This window comes from Microcaecilia unicolor, chromosome 5, assembly GCF_901765095.1.
Source record: "Microcaecilia unicolor chromosome 5, aMicUni1.1, whole genome shotgun sequence".
Taxonomy (NCBI): domain Eukaryota; kingdom Metazoa; phylum Chordata; class Amphibia; order Gymnophiona; family Siphonopidae; genus Microcaecilia; species Microcaecilia unicolor.
The window spans coordinates 153,719,997-153,740,642 of record NC_044035.1 but is presented as its reverse complement, the minus strand read 5'-3'; the positions used below and the strand labels follow the sequence as shown (position 1 = coordinate 153,740,642).

The window sequence follows — 20,646 nt, the reverse complement described above, 5'->3', positions numbered from 1 at the left end:
ACCTGCATGGTCCATCCAGTCTGCCCAACAAGATAACTCATATGTGCTACTTTTTGTGTATACCCTACTTTGATTTGTACCTGTGCTCTTCAGGGCACAGACCGTATAAGTCTGCCCAGCACTATCCCTGCCTCCCAACCACCAGCACCGCCTCCCAACCACCGGCTCTAGCACAGACCGTACAAGTCTGCCCAGCACTATCCCCGCCTCCCAACCACCAGTCCCGCTTCCCACCACCGGCTCTGGCACAGACCGTATAAGTCTTCCCAGCACTATCCCCGCCTCCCTAACACCAGCCCCGCCTCTCGATCTTGACTAAGCTCCTGAGGATCCATTTCTTCGGCACAGGATTCCTTTATGCTTATCCCACGCATGTTTGAATTCCGTTACCGTTTTCATTTCCACCATCTCCCGCGGGAGGGCATTCCATACATCCACTACTCTCTCCGTGAAAAAAATACTTCCTGACATTTTTCTTGAGTCTGCCCACCTTCAATCTCATTTCATGTCCTCTTGTTCTACCATCTTCCAATCTCCGGAAAAGGTTCGTTTGCAGATTAATACCTTTCAAATATTTGAACGTCTGTATCATATCACCCCTGTTTCTCCTTTCCTCCAGAGTATACATGTTTAGTTCAGCAAGTCTCTCCTCATACGTCTTGTAACGCAAATCCCATACCATTCTCGTAGCTTTTCTTTGCACCGCTTCAATTCTTTTTACATCCTTAACAAGATACGGCCTCCAAAACTGAACACAATACTCCAGGTGGGGCCTCACCAACAACTTATACAGGGGCATCAACACCCCCTTTCTTCTGCTGGTCACACCTCTATACAGCCTAACAACCTTCTAGCTACGGCCACCGCCTTGTCACACTGTTTCGTCGCCTTCAAATCCTCAGATACTATCACCCCAAGATCCCTCTCTCCGCCCGTACCTATCAGACTCTCCCCGCCTAACACATACGTCTCCCGTGGATTTCTATTCCCTAAGTGCATCACTTTGCATTTTTTCGCATTGAATTTTAATTGCCAAACCTTAGACCATTCTTCTAACTTCCTCAAATCCTTTTTCATGTTTTCCACTCCCTCCCTCCCGGGTGTCCACTCTGTTACAGATCTTAGTATCATCCGCAAATAGGCAAACTTTACCTTCTAACCCTTCGGCAATGTCACTCACAAATATACTGAACAGAATCAGCCCCAGCACCGATCCCTGAGGCACTCCACTACTCACCTTTCCTTCCTCCGAGCGAATTCCATTCACCACCACCCTCTGGCGTCTGTCCGTCAACCAGTTCCTAATCCTAATTTTGTTCTTAATAATAATCTCTACCATTTTGCCCAGCACCGATGTCAGACTCACCGGTCTATAATTTCCCAAATCTCCTCTGGAACCTTTAAAAAAAAAAAAAAAATCGGTGTTACATTGGCCAACCTCCAATCTTCCGGTACCACGCTCGATTTTAAGGATCTAATATAATAAAACGCACCGTGAACGTTCTAATGAGGACAACGTTCTGTGAAGCCCTGAAGCCATCTGACGTCACTGAAGCTGTAGGGTTCGTGGATTCGTGGTGTGAAGCCTCCCTTCAAGCCAGCCAGCCAGCCGTCTCTGCCCCGCCCTCGCGACAAAACAAACAAATCCGGAAGCGAAACGTCAGGGAAGGAGGCGGCGCTCCCGACGTCTAGCCTTCCCTTCGCTGTGTTCCGCCTTCAAAATAAGGTGGAACACAGCGAAGGGAAAGCTACACGTCGGGAGCGCCGCCTCCTTCCCTGACGCTTCGCTGCCGGAAACGCCACGGAGGTAAATTGAAAAGAAGAAAAAAAAAACCAAAACGATGCATGGATGCGAAGGGGGGGGGGGGGGGACATGGATGCGAAGGGGGGGAGGAGAAGAGGGCGGGCCAGGCTGGGACATGGGATAGAGAGGAGCATGGATGCGAGGGGGGGGGGGGGTCATGGAAGGGAGAGAGGGGACTTGCTGGAAAAGGATGAATGGAGGCGGCAGGGGACAGAGGAGCATGGATGGGCATGGATTGCGAGGGCAGGGCTCAGGGAGAGAGGGGAATTGCTGGAAATGGATGAATGGAGGGGGCAGGGGACAGAGGAGCATGGATTGGGAGGGCAGGACTCAGGGAGAGAGGGAAATTGCTGGCTAGGGATGAATAGAGGAGACAGATGGGCATGGATGGATATGGATTGCAGAGCAGGCCTCAGGGAGAGAGGGCAATTGCTGGATAGGGATGAATGGAGGGGCCAGGTGACAAAGGAGCATGGATGGGCATGGATTGGAAGGGCAGGACTCAGGGAGAGGGGAAATGCTGGATAGGGATGAATGGAGGGAACAGATGGGCATGGATGGATATGGATTGCAGGGCAGGCCTCAGGCAGAGAGGGAAAATGCTGGATAGGGATGAATGGAGGGGGCAGGTGACAGAGAAACATGGATGGCCATGGATTGGGAGGGCAGGGCTCAGGGAGAGAGGGGAATTGCTGGAAAGGGATGAATGGAGGGGGCAGGGGACAGAGGAGCATGGATGGGCATTGATTGGGAGGGCAGGGCTCAGGGAGAGAGGGGAATTGCTGGAAAAGGATGAATGGAGGGGCCAGGGGACAGATGGCCATGGATTGGGAGGGCACGGCTCACACTCTCTCTCTGATATACAATGTCTTTCTGACTCTCACTCTCACACACTCTGTCTCACACTGTATCACATTCACTCTCTATGTGCCACACAGTCACTCACACACTCGCTTGGTCTCATACACTCACTCAAACAGAGAATCTGTGTCTCACACACACTCTCTCTCTCGCCCCACACACACACACTCTCTCTCACACTGTGTCTCACATACACACTTGCACACACTCTCATTCTCACACACACACTCTCTCACAAACACACTCACACCCAGACTCACTCTCTCTCACACACACTCACACTTTCACTCTGACTCTCAAACAGTCACTCTCACATACACTCTCCCAAACATACACACTCCGAGGAAAACCTTGCTAGCGCCCGTTTCATTTGTGTCAGAAACGGGCCTTTTTTACTAGTAAATTACATATTACTAACAATAGCTCCGCAAGTTCATTTTTCAGTTCTATCAGTACTCTGGGATGAATACCATCTGGTCCAGGAGGTTTGCTGCTCTTCAGTTTGTAGAGCTGCCCCATTACAGCCTCCAGGTTTATAGAGAATTCATTCAGTTTCTCCGACTCGTCAGCTTTGAATACCATTTCTGGCACCGGTATCTCTCCCAAATCTTCCTCGGTGAAGACCGAAGCAAAGAATTCATTTAATCTCTCCTCTACGGCTTTGTCTTCCCTGATCACCCCTTTTACCCCTCAGTCATCTAGCGGTCCAACTGATTCTTTTGCTGGATTCCTGCTTTTAATAGACCTAAAAATATTTTTACTATGTGTTTTTGCCTCCAACGCAATCTTTTTTTCAAAGTCCCTCTTAGCTTTCCTTATCAGTGCTTTGCATTTGACTTGACATTTCTTATGCCATTTCTTATTATTTTCAGTCGGTTCCTTCTTCCATTTTCTGAAGAATTTTCTTTTAGATCTAATAGCTTCCTTCACCTCACTTTTTAACCATGCCGGCTGTCATTTGGTCTTCCTTCCTCCTTTTTTAATACGCAGATTATATTTGGCCTGGGCTTCCAGGATGGTGTTTTTGAACAGAATCCATGCCTGATGTAAATTTTGTACCCTCGCAGCCGCTCCTCTAAGTTTTTTTTTCACCGTTATTCTCATTTTAACATAGTCTCCTTTTTTAAAGTTAAACGCTAACGTATTTGATTTCCTATGTATACTTACTTCAAAGCTAATATCAAATCCAATCATATTATGATCACTGTTATCAAGCGGCCCCAGCACCATTATCTCCCACACCAGATCGTGCGCTGCACTAAGAATTAGATCTAGAATTTTTCCTTCTATCGTCGGCTCCTGTACCAGCTGCTCCATAAAGAAGTCCTTGATTTCGTCAAGGAATTTTACCTCCCTAGCATGCCCTGATGTTACATTTACCCAGTCAATATCGGGGTAATTGAAATAACCCATTATTATTGTGTTGCCCAGTTTGTTTGCATCCCTAATTTCCTTTAACATTTCTGCATCCGTCTGTTCATCCTGGCCAGGCAGACGGTAGTACACTCCTATTACTATCCTTTTCCCCTTTACACATGGAATTTCAATCCATAGTGATTCCAAGATGCGTTTTGTTTCCTGCAGAATTTTCAATCTAACCAGTTCAGGATGCATGAGCTATTATTCTGACCTCTTCACTCGTGCTTTTTGGTGGTCATTATTTACTCAGGTCTTACATTTGAACCCCAAATCCAATCAATATCTATGCTCTGGTCAAGTCAGAGCCATTAGGAATTTACTGGATAAAAACACATTAGTTGTATGCAATCCTGGAGAAGTCATGGATTTCAACATGCTGACTTTAGTAAAATGTGGGAATACCTGAAGAAAGAGCTGATGGGCTGGGAGGACATAGGAGAAGTGGAAAGACAGTGGTCTAAGGCTGAAAGGTGCTATAAATATGGCTACTAACCTTTATGTAAGGAGAGTAAATAAAAGCAAGAGAAAAAGGAAACCAATATGGTTCTCCAAGAAAGTGGCTAAGAAAATAAAAGCTAAAGAGTTGGAGTTCATGAAATACAGAAAAACTCAAGCAGAGGAATACCGGATGAAAACTGGCAAAAGTGGATGAACAAATGGCTAGAAATGTAAGGAGGGGCGACAAAGTGAAAGGAGGAAGACTAAAAATGGAATTGCAAGACTGAAAGATGCTGTGAACCACTATGTGGATAATGATGAGGAAAAAGCAAACGTACTAAACCCTGCAGAAGGACCATGATTGACTGGCAAAGTTGCATATGAGAATGGAGTAGATATAACACCATTCACAGAAGGAAGTGTTTTTTTAGCAACTTGAAAATTTAAAGGTGGACAAAACCATGGGACCGGAGCCATCCCAGGATATTGAGGGAGTTCAAAGAAGTTTTGGCGGGTCCTCTTAAAGATTTGTTTAATAAATCTTTGGAGACGGGGGACGTTCCATGGGACTCGAGAAGAGCAGATGTGGACCCTCTTCACAAAAGTGGTGATAGAGAAGCTGGAAACTACAGGTCAGTAAGCCTAACTTTGGTTATTGGAAAAGTAATGGAAGTGATGCTGAAGGAAAGGATAGTGAATTTCCTGGAATCCAATAGATTACAAGATCTGAGACAACATGGTTTTACCAAAGGTAAATCATGCCAAATGAATCTGATTGGATTCTTTGACTGAGTGGCCAGAGAATTGGATCAAGGACATGCTACTTACATTTCAGCAAAGCCTTTGACATGGTTCCTCATAGGAGGAATAACATGACAGGCTGAAGTAAGGACCCAAAGTGCTGAATTGGATTAGGAACTGGTTGAAAAACAGATGCCAGAGGGTGGTGGTTAATGGAATTCACTCGGAGGAAGGAATGGTGAGCAGTGAAGTGCCTCAAGGATCAGTGCTGGGGCCAATTCTGTTCGATATATTTGTGAGCGACATTGCCGAAGGGTTAGAAGGTAAGGTTTGCCTTTTTGCGGATGATACCAAGATTTCTAACTGAGTGGACACCTCGGAGGGAGTCGAAAACATGAAAAAGGATCTGCAAAAGTTAGAAGAATGGTCTAATGTTTGACAATTAACGTTCAATGCAAAGAAGTGCAGAGCAGCCCAACCAGTAGAACCACACCTATGATGTGGCAGGCAGGGATCCCCAAGCCTCACCAGCCGAAAACTCCCAACAACTGTCCCTCCTGTATACCTTGTAAATAGCAGATCTTCGCCTGCAGCGACTGATACATACTGCTCGCACCAGCCCTACAGCCCTCCCTCTGATGTATTCCCACCTATGCAGAAACAGGAAGTTGCATCAGAGGGAAGACTGTGGGGCCAACATAAGCAGTGTGTATTAGTTACTGCTCGTTGCTGGTGACAATCTGCTATTTAAAAGGTTTGTGGGGGAGGGGGGATGTTTAAGGGAAAATATGGCAATCAGGCAAGACAAGGAGAGACCAAATCACTTGTGGGATGGAGCGGGGTTCTTCTACCCACCCAAAATTGGGTGTCTGGCTATGCCCCTGCTGTGCTGGCCCCACAGGCTTCCAACTGCTACATCCCACCAGACAGGAAACAGGAAATGATGTCAGTGGGGGTGGGACATGACAGATGAAGACTGCAGGATGAACACAGGCAGCAAAAATTAATCGCTGCAGGTGCAGGGGATGCCTGTATGGTACTTTGTGGAGGAACAGGGTTCAGTGACTAGAGAACAGATGCCAGGATGCCACAGAGGACAGAGGAGAGATGTTGGATGTGGGGTAGGTGGTAAAAACACTAATTTTTTTTTATATTTCGGGGGGGGGGGGGGGGGGGGGCGTGGAAGGGCCCATCCAAGTGAACTCTGGGTTCATCCAAAATACTGGGTCTGGCTATGCCACTGCAGTGATGCACTTAGGGAACAGAAATCCACGGGAGCCCTATGTGTTAGGGCGGTGAGAGGCTGATATGAACAGACAGGGAGGGGGACATTGTGGTGATAGTATCCGAGGATATGAAGGCGACGAAACAGTGTGACAAGGTGGTGGCTGTAGCCAGAAGGATGCTAGGCTGTATAGAAAGTGGTGTAACCAGAAGAAAGGAGATGCTGATGCTCCTGTACAAGTTGTTGGTGAGGCCCCACCTGGAGTATTGTATTCAATTTTGGAGGTCATATCTTGCTAAAGATGTAAGACGATTTGAAGCGGTCTCGAGAAAGATGACAAAAATGATATGGGTATTGTTCCAAAAGACATATGAGAAGAGACTGGAAGACCTGAATATGTATATCCTACAGGAGAGGAAGGACAGGGGATACCTTTCCAAGTATTTAAACGTCTGTATTAATATAGAAACAAATATTTTCCAAAAATGGTAAAACTAGAGGACATGAATTGAGGTGGCAAACTTAGGAGCAATGTCAGAAAATTCTTTTTCACAGAGAGGATGGATGATGTCTGGAATTGTCACGTCTGTGGTCGTGACCCCTCTCAGACTCACCTTACTTCCGGCAGTCAGCTTCTGAGCTGGCTTCTGTCTGTTCTTCCTCAGTTAGTTCTGTCTCTGTGTGCTGGCTGCTTCCAGCATGACTCTGATTACTCCACTCCACTCTACTGCACCTGTGTGTGTTAAGCCTCTCTGTGCTTCAGTATGCTGTCTGCCTGTGTTTTGGTTTGTGTTCCTCTTGCCCTCTGGTGGCCAGCCCTGGTGGCTGCATTGGATTGTCTGTGTGCTGTTTCCCGTTCCAGACTTCAGCCCAGTCCAGATCTTCCGGCCTGCCAGACTTGCTTGAGCCTGCACAGCACCCGTAGCTGCCTGGTGATTGCTGTAGCTGAATCTCAGCTGCTGCTGGGCTTATTAGCTATTTGGAAACTCTCTGCTTTGTCTTTGCATTGCCTAAGGCCCTGGTATGTTGGGGTGCTGGTGCACTTCTGCAGTTTATAGTCTGTAATCCTTGCCTGATTCTAGTTTAGTTTTTGTGTAGCTTTGTGTTCTGTATTGCTTGTTTACTGTATTGTTTGTTTCCCAGTCTTGTTTCTTGTTTGTATGTCTTTGTCTAATTTTTGGTTGCCTGTGTTTCTTGTTCAGTGGCTGCCTGGCAGCTTTCAGTCCTGTCCCTTATCTATCAGTATTTGTTCCCTGTTTTAGTGGCTGCTTGCAGCTTTCAGTTCAGTCCCTTGTCTGTCTGAGAGTCCTAGGCTAATATTCTGCCTAGCCTCCTTGTGTGTTCTGGCCCTGTTCCGGCCCTGTCCGGCAAGTCCTGCCGGCCACCTGCACCCAGGGGCTCAACTCCTGGGGAAGGGCAGCTAAGTGCAAGTGAAGTCTAGCCATCCCTGTCAGAGTTCTATCTTATTCTTGTGTGGGGTGGTTTTGCCTGCCACTGCTGCTCCTTGGCAGTGGCCCAAGGGCTCACGATCCTAGTTCCTGCTTTTGGAAAGCATGACAGGAATGCCCTCCCGAGGGAGATGGTGAAGAAAAATAACCGTAGCGGAATTTAAAATGGTGTGGGATGAACACACAGGATCTCTAATTAGAAAATTATTATTATAAAATCAAAAAGGGTTGCAAATGTGTCTGCAAGTCAATTGGTGCTTAGATGGGAACTCTGGCTGTATTAACTAAGGCTGGTGCTGGGCTGGCTTGTACGGTCTGAGTTCCGCATATAGCAATCTGGTTTAGGATGGGCTGTAGAGAGCATTGACGGAAACTACAGTAATTTGGAATGTGAGGACAGTGCTGGGCAGACTTTTACAGTCTGTGTCCTGCATATGACAAGACAGATTTGGATAAGCTGGAGTAGGCTTTGACGGCAACTCCAGTAGTTGGAACAAAAGGATAGAGACGGGAAGACTTCTACGGTTTATATCCCAGAAATGACAAAGAAAGAGCATGATCAAGTATATATCACATTCATTGTTGATTTAATCTTGAACTGAGAATGAATGTGACTGTTGGGCAGACTGGATGGACCATTCAGGTTTTTATCTGCCGTCACTTACTATGTAATTGTAATACCTTCTGTACTGGAGTTCATCAAATTGCTTTGAGAAGACTTCAAACTATTCAAAATATTACACAATATCCAGATAAAACAGGACCCCACCATTTTTCCAAATAACCCAAAAAGAAATGCACTACTATTAAAAAATTATTACTGTGATTGGCAGGTGTTACTGCAAGATGCTGTAAAAACTGGGTGATCCCTGTTTACAAATGATGTTATTCAGGAAGTGACCATTAAGATCTGTTTTAGCAAAATGGTGTTTAGCAAAAATGATAACGTTGCAATTAAATTTTTGTGACAATGGGCATATGCACAAAGTGTTTGCTAAGGAAGTTTCCTAATAAAAGGTAGGACTAATGTACTTTCAAAGCTCACACTAAATGTTTGAATAATTGCAAAGTATTTTGTAACTACGTAAGGGGTCCAAGTTTTTCTGGAGTCAGGTTAAATCACCAAACAAAGAGAACAGATCACATGTCTCCCCTTTTGATGGAGATATTATTGGTTACCCGTGGCTTATAGAGTCAAGTTTAAAATTCTTGTCCTTGCATTTAAAGCTGTGTGCACTTCATTGCCTTCACATCTTTTCAATGCACCGATTCCACGTGTTCCTCCCCACCTTCCATGACCTCAGGGTGATAAGACATCTTACCATTTCTCCTCCATCCCAAGCTCACCTTGAACAAACTTTCGGCTTACTATAGATTCCATCCAAAAATAGCTATAGACCGAGTCTTCTTTGTTTTAAAGCTTACTTTAAGCTTTTGGAAACTGAAGGTTTTGATACTGCAGTTAGTGTCCATTAATTGAGAGCAGAACTTCCTCCTTGTCTTTTGGCTAGTTTCCTTTTATTTCCAGCTACAGCTGGTGCTTTTTATTAAAAAAAACAAACTATTTAGTTTGTGGAAGTTAACCACTTTTATGGCGCTATATTAAGTTCTGTAATAAACATAAGCGTTAACAAAAGATTAGGCCTATCCTGATAAAACACTGCTCCTCATATTAGGATACCAATATCCCTTTTCCCCAGGGGTTATTAAGTTATTTGCCTAACATGAATGCAGGGCTCTCTCAGGTGAGTATCATGCTACCCTCCTGTGCAAATACTCATGCACTATGCCTTTCAGAGCTCAAAAAACAAGGCAGAGTAATTTAAACTTAGCTCTCTTACCTATGAAGAGCCAAAAGTGGGGATCCTATAATGGATTTTTGTGGCCATATTTTGGCAAATTTCCATTCTCTGAAGCAAATACAAAAGCAGGATTTCCCAGATCAACACTTAAAGTATTCAAGATGGCCAAAACTACTACTTATGCCATGAAAGATCCTATTATCTCAGATAGGGGGAAGTCTGCTTTGATCACTACCGACATCTGATTCTGTAGCTTAAATGAGCTCAAAACACTAGGTTCTTAACTTGCTTTTACACCTTTAAAATTACATCCCCACAACTTATCTCTTGCAAATCCTTCAGAGGATGAGACCTTCCCACCCCACAGAATCTCCATTTTTTTTCCAAATTTAGGGCCCTGTTTACCAAGCCGCACTAGAGGTGTGCGTTTTTAGCACGAGCTAAGCAATAGCGCACACTAACCGTGTAGATGCCTAAAATACTCCTATGGGCTAAAAATGCTAGCACACCTTAGTAAACAGGGCTGGAATGTGATTTGATTTCCGCTTGGAAATCTTGGCGCAATATATAGAATGATTGAAAATCTCGACACAGCCTCACACTAGTAGTGTATATAAAATGTTAAACACTCACTCTGTTGTAGACTTCATCACTCCTATTTCATATATAGATGGCGAAAAAAAGCAGTGTCGCCACCCAGCCAGCCCAACTCTGCAGGCTATAAGGCGTATAAGGCTCGGCGTGCCATCATGTAGCATTAAAAAAAACTCCATCATTTCATATTAACTGCTAACACTCAGGTATTTCTCTCAAACTATTGGTCTCTCTACAGTTAAGTAGATCAATAATAAATATTTTTCTGATACAATCTTGAACTTCTATAATATAATGTAATGTAAATCCGGATACCCCGCCAGAAATCACTTATCTTAATCCAATCACTGTAGTGTTCTGCTCACAACGGTGCCATCCGCTTCTCAACCCCAGGGTTTACAAGCCCATGATGTAATCTATATTCTGTAGGTTTCATAAATGTTTAGAACTATTCTTTTCAATCTTCTTGTGCTCCAGACTTGAAGAAAACATTTCTATTGTAGCATGTCAACCATTACCTCATTGCACCATTCAATTTACTGTGTTTTTTCCTTTGTGTTAGTTTATATTGATGTTTCCAGTATGTTATCCCCCTGTTTCTTTTCTACTACTGTGCTTCCCTCTTTCGGAGGTTGCAGTAATGTTGGGTGGTGAGTTTCCCTTATTCGCAAGTTGTTTATAACTTTTTAAATCATCATCAATACAGACTATTTTTTCCACCAATCTTCCTTCAGTGCACCGTCATCTACTGTACTATCTACTTCATTGAGTTTCTTACCCTCAGGTGAAATGTAGAAGACCATACTTGACCCCTTTTTCATTCCCCTTCATTCATTGCATTTTTCTTCATTTAAACTTTCCTGTATAGTTACAATAACTCTACTTTCTTTAAGCCCCTGTTCTGAGGAAGACTTGCTATTTTTTTCTCCCACCTTTGCTGTTCACCATATCTAATTTAGCTGTAATTGTGTGGGTTTTACATGCCATCATCCATGATGTATCAGCTTTGATGCACTAAAACAAGGTCCTTATCCATCTGTCATTTCTACTAATGACTAATGTTACTTTTGAGCATCACACAAGTGCTTACATCAAAACTTCTGATCTGTACATTATTTGCCATATAAAACACCACAAAGTATGCCATTTTGATTACCGATTTCAATGTAATGTCCTTTTTTTGTTTGCTATTATAATAACTGTCTTGTAACCACCAGTTGTTACACAGTGATGTGTATCTGTTTAACATTTATTTTATTTCTACCTTACTACTTGTTCTTCTCATATTTGATTTACTGGGGAACCTTATGAATACTGTTTCATTAACAGAATCACCCAGTCCACTTTATAAGAAGTTCGGTTATTACAGAATCATTGTTTCTTTTTGTTAGTTACAGTGGTGGAAGCCACACTGAACCGAGGCTGTTGCACATGCAGTACAGTTACTTACAGTCTACAGCAAACAGATGGGCAGAGATGGCCTTGAACGTCCCTGCAACATCAACCTCAGTCCACAGCTGTAGCAGACACACCCAAGGCCAATATGTAATGCCAACCAAGAGGCTCAAGGCCACATCAACCTCAGTCCACAACTGCGGCAGACACACCCAAGGCCAATATGTAATGCCAACCAAGAGGCTCAAGGCCAGGAAAATAAGAATATTCTGTGCTTCTCACTGACACACTGTGCCTTGACACACACAAAAACAACACACGATTTGACAACCTTCCGGAAATTACTGAAGACCAATTTGTTCAAAAAGACGTATAAAAAGGATCCCCCATAACGAACTGACTCCTAAACTATACCAGATACAACCATTATGGAACTCTTCTAATTTGTTTATTTTAATTACATCCTCATTACTAAACATTATATCTTGTCCTGATCTCATTTATGTTATGTTTTTATCTATTTTATACACTTCTAATCTTACATGATATCCTTATACACCTGAATTGTACCAATATTCTGAAGTTCTTATTCCGTTAATATGATTGCCATGGTATTCTTACGCACATTATCTGTAGCAATACTCAAATTCTTATTCCATTAATGTAATTGTCATTGTAACATAATGTAAGCCACATTGAGCCTGCAAATAGGTGGGGAAATGTGGGATACAAATGCAGTAAATAAATTTCAACTTCACAAATATGAATATTAACTGGAGAGAAACCAGGGACGAGAAAAGATTTCCCTAACCCCCTCCTGATTTCCCCTACCATTACATATAAGTCGCACTGCACGGTTTCTGATCTTTAAACAAAATTTAATATTACACAAAGGGAACCAGAGTAAACATTAATTTTATTTATATTTATAACAGTATTTATATCCCACATTATCCAGAGAAGTCTGGTTCTATGTGACTTACAGTGATAGGGGGGTTACAAGGTAAAAGAGATGGCAGTTCCATGAACAGATGGTTACAAGGTTGTAGTGTTGACGGTTGTATTACAGAAAATGTGACATTATGTAAAGAAAATGATATACGAGAAATGGAGTACCTAAAGAAGACAACAATGATTGAGCTTGATGGGCTGAGGGGTGGCATATCCCGGGCATGGGATGAGTGGGTAGTGGTTCAGTGAGTGTGATCATTGTGGTGCACTGATTGGGTGTTTGGTCGCTAGCCCTTTTTCTCCTCATGGTAGAATTGTTGGAACAGAAAGGTCTTGAGTTGTTTGCGGAAGTTTGTGTAGGCGTAGTTTTTAAAAATTATTACTTCATTTATTTAAGAAAAAATGTATCCAATACCCACATCACCCATGTGAAAAAGTAACTGTCCCCTTAGTTAATCAACTAGCTAACCAAATTTCAGCCGGGATTGACTGCAGCCTTGTTGAATCTAAACCTCATTATTTATTGAGTGAAGTAATCATCACAAAGTTTCTACAAGAATGCATTGTCATCATCAAAGGAAATTCCAGAAGAGATGAGAAATAAAAATTGTTGAAATAGTCTAGAGAAAGTGTTACAAAGCCATTTCCAAACTCCACCAAACCACAGTGAGAGCCATTATTTCTAAAAGGAGAAGACTTGGAACAATGGTGAATCTTCCCAGGAGTGGCCGACCTGCCAAAATTACTCCCAAGAGTGCAGCATCAACTCATCCAGGAAGTCACAAATCTTCCCTAAGAAACATCCAAAGAACTGCAGGCCTCTCAAGCCTCAGCTACAGTCAGTGTTCATGATTCCACCATAAGAGATAGACTGGGTAAAAATGAGGTTGATGGGAGAGTAGCAGTGCAGAAACTGCTTTTATCCAAAAGTAACATCATTGCTAATCTCACATTTGTAAATCCACACCTGGATGATCCCATAAGCCTTTGGGGATAATGTTCTATGGACAAACGAGTCAGAAGTGGAACTCTTTGGACAGCACAGATCCCATTATGTCTGGTATAAAGCAAATATAGCATTCTACAGTAAGATCATACCAAAGGACAAACAAGATGGTGGTAGTGTGATAATGCGGGGATGCTTTGCTGCCTCAGGACCTGAAAAACTTGCATTATTGAAGGAATCATGAATTCTGCACTGTACCAGAAAAGGATAATGTCCAGTCATCTGTCCACGAGCTGAAGTGTAATTGGGTTATGCAGCAAGACAATGACCGAAAACACAAAAGCATGCCTGAATGGCTGAGGAGAAACAAAATTAAAGTTTTGGATTGGCCTAGTCAAAATCCTGACTTGAACCCAATAGTGATACTATGGCAGGACCTGAAACCAGCAGTTCATGCACAAAAACCTATGAATGTGATTGTTACAGTTGTCCAGGTCTCGCCCATCTAACTAGAACCAACATTTCAGCCATCAAGCTGTGGCTTCCTTCATAATCTGAAGACAGTCACAGCATGATGGCTGAAACGTTGGTTCCACTTACTCAGATGCACAAGACATGGCAAGATCTAGACACTGCAGCAATCATGATGCCAGCTGAGGAACCCATAGAGAACATGTACGAATGTGACTGAATTAAATCAACTGATATCAAATTATAACGTTTTTGGTTGCAATTATTGCTGCTAAAGGGGTGCAACCAGGTATTACGTTAACGGGACAGTTACTTTTTCACATGGATGATAGGGGTGTTGGATAACTTTGTTGATTAAAAAAATTAAGTAATAATTTAAAAACTTATGTTTTGACTCATTCCCTTTGTTTTAATATTATATTTTGTTTAAAGATCCAAAACCATTTAATATAACGTATATGCAATAATTGGGGAAATCAGGAGAGGCGAAAAACTTTCACATCACTGTAAAGAAGCAGCTTCAGCTCTTCCAAGAGAGTAGTCATTGATCTCTGCCCTAAAAGAGAAAGAAATATCTTTATATCCACACACCGGTAAGAGGAATTAATACAACAGGCTGCTTACTTTTTGATCTGTTCCAACTTGCTCTCTTCTGCTAGGATATAATCTTTCAAAGAGATCACTAGATCTTTCTCTGTGTTAATCAAGTCTGTCATTTGGCCTAAAAATGTAAAATAAAGGAAAAAGACATTAAGAATTTGAACGAGTATGGCTAAAAATGAAATGGGGGAATTTTCCCACACCTCTCATCAGGTAATTCCAGAACTGACTTCCCATCTATGCAAGTTATGCATTATCAATGCCCTCATTAAGACAAAAAGCTGTATCAGTTACTAGGTCATGTGGAACAGGTGAGTCAATCCTGGGTTGTTTTTTTTTTTTTAATTCTTGCTACAAAGCATTCTGACAATGTTCTCATTTTTGAAGAAGGATCTAAAAATCAAGGAACAACTCAGCTAAGGTGAAGTGATCACTTCATAGTGGAGAGAGAAAAAGGGTATTCATGAACTTCTATTCCTCAATTCATTTGCGATTCAATTCATTTCTTTATCCCTGGTATTTTCTCCCTCATTATGCTTACAAATGTTGGAAATATTTCAGCACAGAGCATCTACAGTACTGTCCCATAATACTCATGCCCTCAATCTCACTTCACTTCATCCCTCAGACCTTTCCCCATGAGCACAAAACTACAGAGAAGCAAAGAAAATGCTACAGGTTTAGTTGCACTCATCAGGTTTTAATTTATAGTTTGATAAAATAACTAGAAAGCTTTTCTGGTTTCTGTTTCTGCAACATGCAGATAAAACTTATTCAGCCATTTATCACACAACATGCTTAAAGTGTGACATAGGCGTAGTTTGACTGTTTCATTTGGGGGGGCAAAGAATGGGCGGAGCATATTAGCATATCATTTGCATATATACATATGCAAATGAATATGCTAATGTGGAGGAAGGAATTGAATTTACAGGCAAAATATCACAGATGCACATTTCAAAAAGCTGACACATTTCAATTAATAAATTATGAATAAAATACTTTTATCTACCTTTGTTGTCTGATCATTTAGTTTTTCTATTCGCTTTGGTCCCAGTGTCTTCTGTTTTATTCAGTGTCTTCTTTCCAGTAGGCTTCCCTCTGCTCCCCACCCCTCGCAGTCCCATCCATCTCTTGCTCTTTCCCTCTGCTTCCCACCCCACCCAGTCCCATCCATCTCCTGCTCCTTCCCACCCCTCCCAGTCCCATCCATCTCTTGCTCCTTCCTTCTGCTCCCCACCCCTCCCAGTCCCATCCATCTCTTGCTCCTTCCCTCTGCTCCCCACCCCTCGCAGTCCCATCCATCTCTTGCTCCTTCCTTCTGCTCCCCACCCCTCGCAGTCCCATCCATCTCTTGCTCCTTCCCACCCCACCCCACCCCACCCAGTCCCATCCATCTCCTGCTCCTTCCCTCTGCTTCCCACCCCTCCCAGTCCCATTCATCTTCCCTCTGCTCCCCCCCCCCCCGCGAGGTCCAAGATGGTGACTCCGTTTACCCCTCTCTCTTCCTCCCTCAGCCGCAGGCAGCAGTCTTTTCCAGCGTTCCTGGCAGCGGTAGCGATGTACACGCTGCCTTCGGTCTGCCCCGGAAGCCTTCTCTTCAAGTTCCTGTTCCCACCTATGCGGGAACAGGAACTTGAAGAGAAGGCTTCGGGGCAGAGCCAAAGGCAGCGTGTACATCGCTACCGCTGCCAGGAACGCTGGAAAAGACTGCTGCCTGCGGCTGAGGGAGGAAGAGAGAGGGGTAGACGGACACGCTCCTCTCCGTCCGCTACTCCGCTTGGCTTCCCTGCCCTCTCTGTCTGCGTCCCGCCTTACTCTGACGTCAGAGGAAGGCGGGACGCAGACCGAGAGAGCAGGAAAGCCAAGCGGATGGAGAGGAGCGCGTGCGTGCATGTGTTTTTTTTTTTTTTTAAACTAATGGCGCGGCGGCGCCTCATCGTCGTTTGGGGGGGCATTGCCCCCCCTCGCCCCCCCCAGTCTACGCCTATGAAGTGTGAGCAGGAAAAAATATCACAAATGACATATGTCTGATCCATGCAGCATATGTTGTCATGTGCGACATAGTGGCTAGACTACTATTCTCAACATACCTGCATGACGTAAAAGGTTCAGCTTTACACATGGTGGGTATTAACATTTCTATAACTTATTCTAAACTCATGTAAAAAATACATACATAAATATATATATATATATATACATATATACACACACACACACAAACACACACACGACAGACCTGCTTTACTATCTTCTAGGAAAAAAATGCAAATGAGCTTAGTATAGTTTCTAACTCGCAGTCTATTCGAACTATTCTTCCATCCTGGAACAGCAGATGCAATATTAATACTAACACAGTGCTCTACAGTCTTCAGAGTAAGGTTTATGGTTATGGTCTGTGTACTACCAAAAAGAACTCACCAATAGAAGTAAAGAAATCCATTTGGGCACTAGCGTGTGCCAGCAACCCCATGAGGAGCAACATACTCCAGAGTTTCATCACTGCCATTCCTTGTTTAGGTATCTGCCACTGGTCACCTGTAAAACACTAATGTATCACCATATAATTCAGTTGTGTTAATCTGCTAGAAAAATATTTAAAACACAAAAATATCTTAAATATGAATTAAGAGCCACTACTATCATTGATACGGAAAAATTAGTTCTTACCTGATAATTTGCTTTCCTTTAGTCCCAATAGAACAATCCAGCAATTTACAAATTATGCTCATCCACCAGCAGGTGGAGATAGAGAGATCATCAGAACTCTGCCATAAGGCATACTATGTAGCAGCCTCTCCTTCAGTATTATCGATAACAAAGCAGCATGGGCATAGTTTGGGGGGGGGGCGAGGGGGGCATTGCCCCCCCCCCAAACACAGGGCCGGCGCAACGCTGCATGCAGCTGTCCCTCCATCCCACCCTCAGCTCCCCGACCGACAGCCCTCCTCTCCATTCCTCCCCCCCCCCCCGGCACGTTTAACCTTTTTATTTCCAATGGCAGCGACGGCAGTGAAGAACGAAGCACTGCGGGCTCGCCTCCAGCTTCTCCCTTCAGTCAAACAGTGTCTCGCATTCTGCGATGATGCATTTCCTGTTTCTGCGAGGGCGGGACACTGTGTGAGGAAAGAGAGAAGCTGGAGGTGAGCCCACAGTGCTTTCTTCTTCACTGCCATCGCTGCCACTGAAAATAAAAAGGTTAAACGCACCGGGGAGGGGGAGAGAAGAGATCACTGGACATGGAGAGGAGGGGAGGGCAGGGGGAGAGAAGAGATCGCTGGACATGGAGAGGAGGGGAGGGCAGGGGGAGAGAAGAGATCGCTGGACAGGAGAGGAGGGAGGGGAGAGAGGAGAATTGATGGACATGGATAGATGAATGGGGGCAGGGCAGAGAGGAGAATTGCTGGACACGGATGGATGAATGGGGCAGGGAAGAGGAATTTTGCTGGATATGGGTGCATGGAGGAGAGGGCAGGGGAGAATGGAGAGTTGCTGGACATGGATGGATGGAGGGGAGGGCAGGGGAGAGAGGAAAATTGCTGGACATGAATGGATGGAGGAGCAGGGGAGAGAGGAAATTTGCTGGATATGGATGGATGGAGGAGAGGGCAGGGGAGAATGGAAAGTTGCTGGACATGGTTGGATGGAGGGCAGGGGAGAGGAGAATTGCTGGACATGGATGGATGAATGGGGGCAAGGGAGAGAGGAATTTTTCTGGATATGTGTGGATGGAGGAGAGGGCAGTGGAGAATGGACAGTTGCTGGACATGGATAGATGGAGGGGAGGGCAGGGGAGAGAGGAGAATTTCTAGACATGGATGGATGGATGGATGGATGAATGGGGCAGGGGAGACAGGAGAACTGCTGGACATGGATGGATGGATGGATGAATGGGGCAGGGGAGACAGGAGAACTGCTGGACATGGATGGATTAATGGAGGGGGCAGGGGAGAGGAAATTTGCTGGATATGGGTGGATGGAGGAGAGGAAAGTCAGGAAAGAGATGCACATGGATGGAGGGAACGGAAGAGAGGAGAAATGCTGGACATGGATGGAGGGAAGGAAAGACAAAGGAAGGAGATGCACACAGATGGAGGGGACGGAAGAGAGGAGAAATGCTGCACATGGATGGAGGGAAAGAAAGACAAAGGAAGGAGATGCACACGGATGGAGGGGAGGGAAGTACATAAGTATTGCCATACTGGGAAAGACCAAAGGTCCATCAAGCCCAGCATCCTGTTTCCAACAGTGGCCAATCCAGGTCACAAATACCGAGATGTTGCCAGCTCAGATTTGGCAGGGGAAGTGTGCACTAGGAGATCAAAGAAGGCCACTGCTGATGTGCACTCTACATGAGGCATCAAGAAGCCCACCAGAACTTCAGCCCGCAAAACCTCAGAACCCTCCTCCCCCTACAGCAGCAGCAGATCCTAATTTGGTGGGAGGGGAACTGGAAGAGAATCGGCTGTAGGCAGAACAGAGCCCTGGTGCTGTGCCGGCTCCCCACATTAACTGTCTCAGCGGGAGCTGCCATTCTGAAGTGAAGGAAGAAGCAAATTAACTTACAGTGAAGCAGTCAGACAGATATTGGTAGAGGCATTTAAACAAGAAAAATGGTGCCAACAAATTTCCAGCCCCCGAAGCACTGCTTGAGTTGAGTCCGGCACACACTCCTGCACCTCTTTAACTTATTTTAATATAGCAAGAGAGAGAGAAAGCAGGCATAACAAGATGGGGGGAAGGGACCTGGCACTGCCAGGTGTACCCCTGGAAGCCAGCCAGAGCCGAGGCAACACCCCTTATCTCTACTGAATCTGAGGGACAGCTCAGGAACAAGCACCAAGCAGAGCTGCATAGGATATATGTCCATTCACCTGCTGAGATAGAGAAAATACTGAAGGAGACGCTGCTGCAAAATAGGCCTCTTATCAAGCCATGTGGTAATACCAATGAAACCCATTCAAAGTGAATAGGTTTTGTCTGCATTGCCGCACTGGGGACCGCTAGTGTGTCTTGATAAAAGAGACCCAATATAACCGATGGCTCTGATGTTCTATCTTCACCTGTAAAAGGAAATAACCCATAAGTCTCTGGACTGATTTTTAGGATGTACTGGAAGCTTGATTTCTGAATCAGAGAATTCAAAGGGATTTATGCCAACTGCAGGTCCTTCCTATATAAGAGTGTTAATCTCAGCAGAGTCTATCTGAGATCACTGATTTAACTCCAAAATAGATCAAAGTGTATAGGACACGTCATATTTTAGACAAATGACTACTGCCCTGAAGCCACTGAAATCAAGAGTCTGGTTGCACCTTATACTCTTACCAGATTTACTTAGACATGTACTTTCAAAGAAGAAACCACATCATCAGTTGTATTTATCCCATGGTGATGAACACAAGATACTTGTAATCATCAACATGAAACACAGTTTTAGCCATGACACATCGAATGAAGTTAGGTATCTCAAAGTGGTAAAAAATCCAACTACAAGACATGAATACCCTGAAGGTCAAGATCACCCGAGACACTGGAAGAGTCATACCCTGATCAAGAAACCTGTCCGACAGCTACTCAAAATCACGCCAGACACCATACATGAAGACAGCTACCTACCAATCCCTGTGGAGTACACCAACACCAGATCAGTAACCAACAAGACAGTCATTTTTAAAATATTGGTAGGAGGAGGACAAACTAGACCTACTATTCATAATGGAAATTTGGCTACACTCCAAGCAGGATCCAATCATAAACGAGCTATGTCCCCCAGGATACAAAATCATTCACTGGACCAGGAGGAATTGCTCTGATGTGCAAACACTTCTTCAAAACAGAAGTAATATCAGAGCTCATATCCCCATACCTGGAAATAAGTGCCATTAAAATATGGGATGAGTCTCTTTAGAGTCAACTACTCTGCATTTTATTCTACAGACCACTGG

General features: G+C 44.1%; 1 protein-coding gene across 5 annotated transcripts in view; it reads right to left on the bottom strand.

Annotated features, from left to right (window-relative positions):
- Positions 1-20,646, bottom strand: part of P4HA1 (prolyl 4-hydroxylase subunit alpha 1) — a 134,543-nt gene that overhangs the window by 103,594 nt on the left and 10,303 nt on the right. For 4 of the 5 annotated variants that reach the window (XM_030203448.1, XM_030203447.1, XM_030203445.1 and 1 more), the window contains exons 2-3: positions 17,120-17,246; positions 14,720-14,816 (exon numbers count right to left, since the gene is read on the bottom strand). In XM_030203448.1, coding sequence (XP_030059308.1) covers positions 14,720-14,816; positions 17,120-17,207 — 185 coding nt within the window. In that variant the 5' untranslated portion in view covers positions 17,208-17,246. The remainder of the gene's footprint in view (positions 1-14,719; positions 14,817-17,119; positions 17,247-20,646) is intronic. The other variant, XM_030203446.1, reaches the window with a different exon arrangement.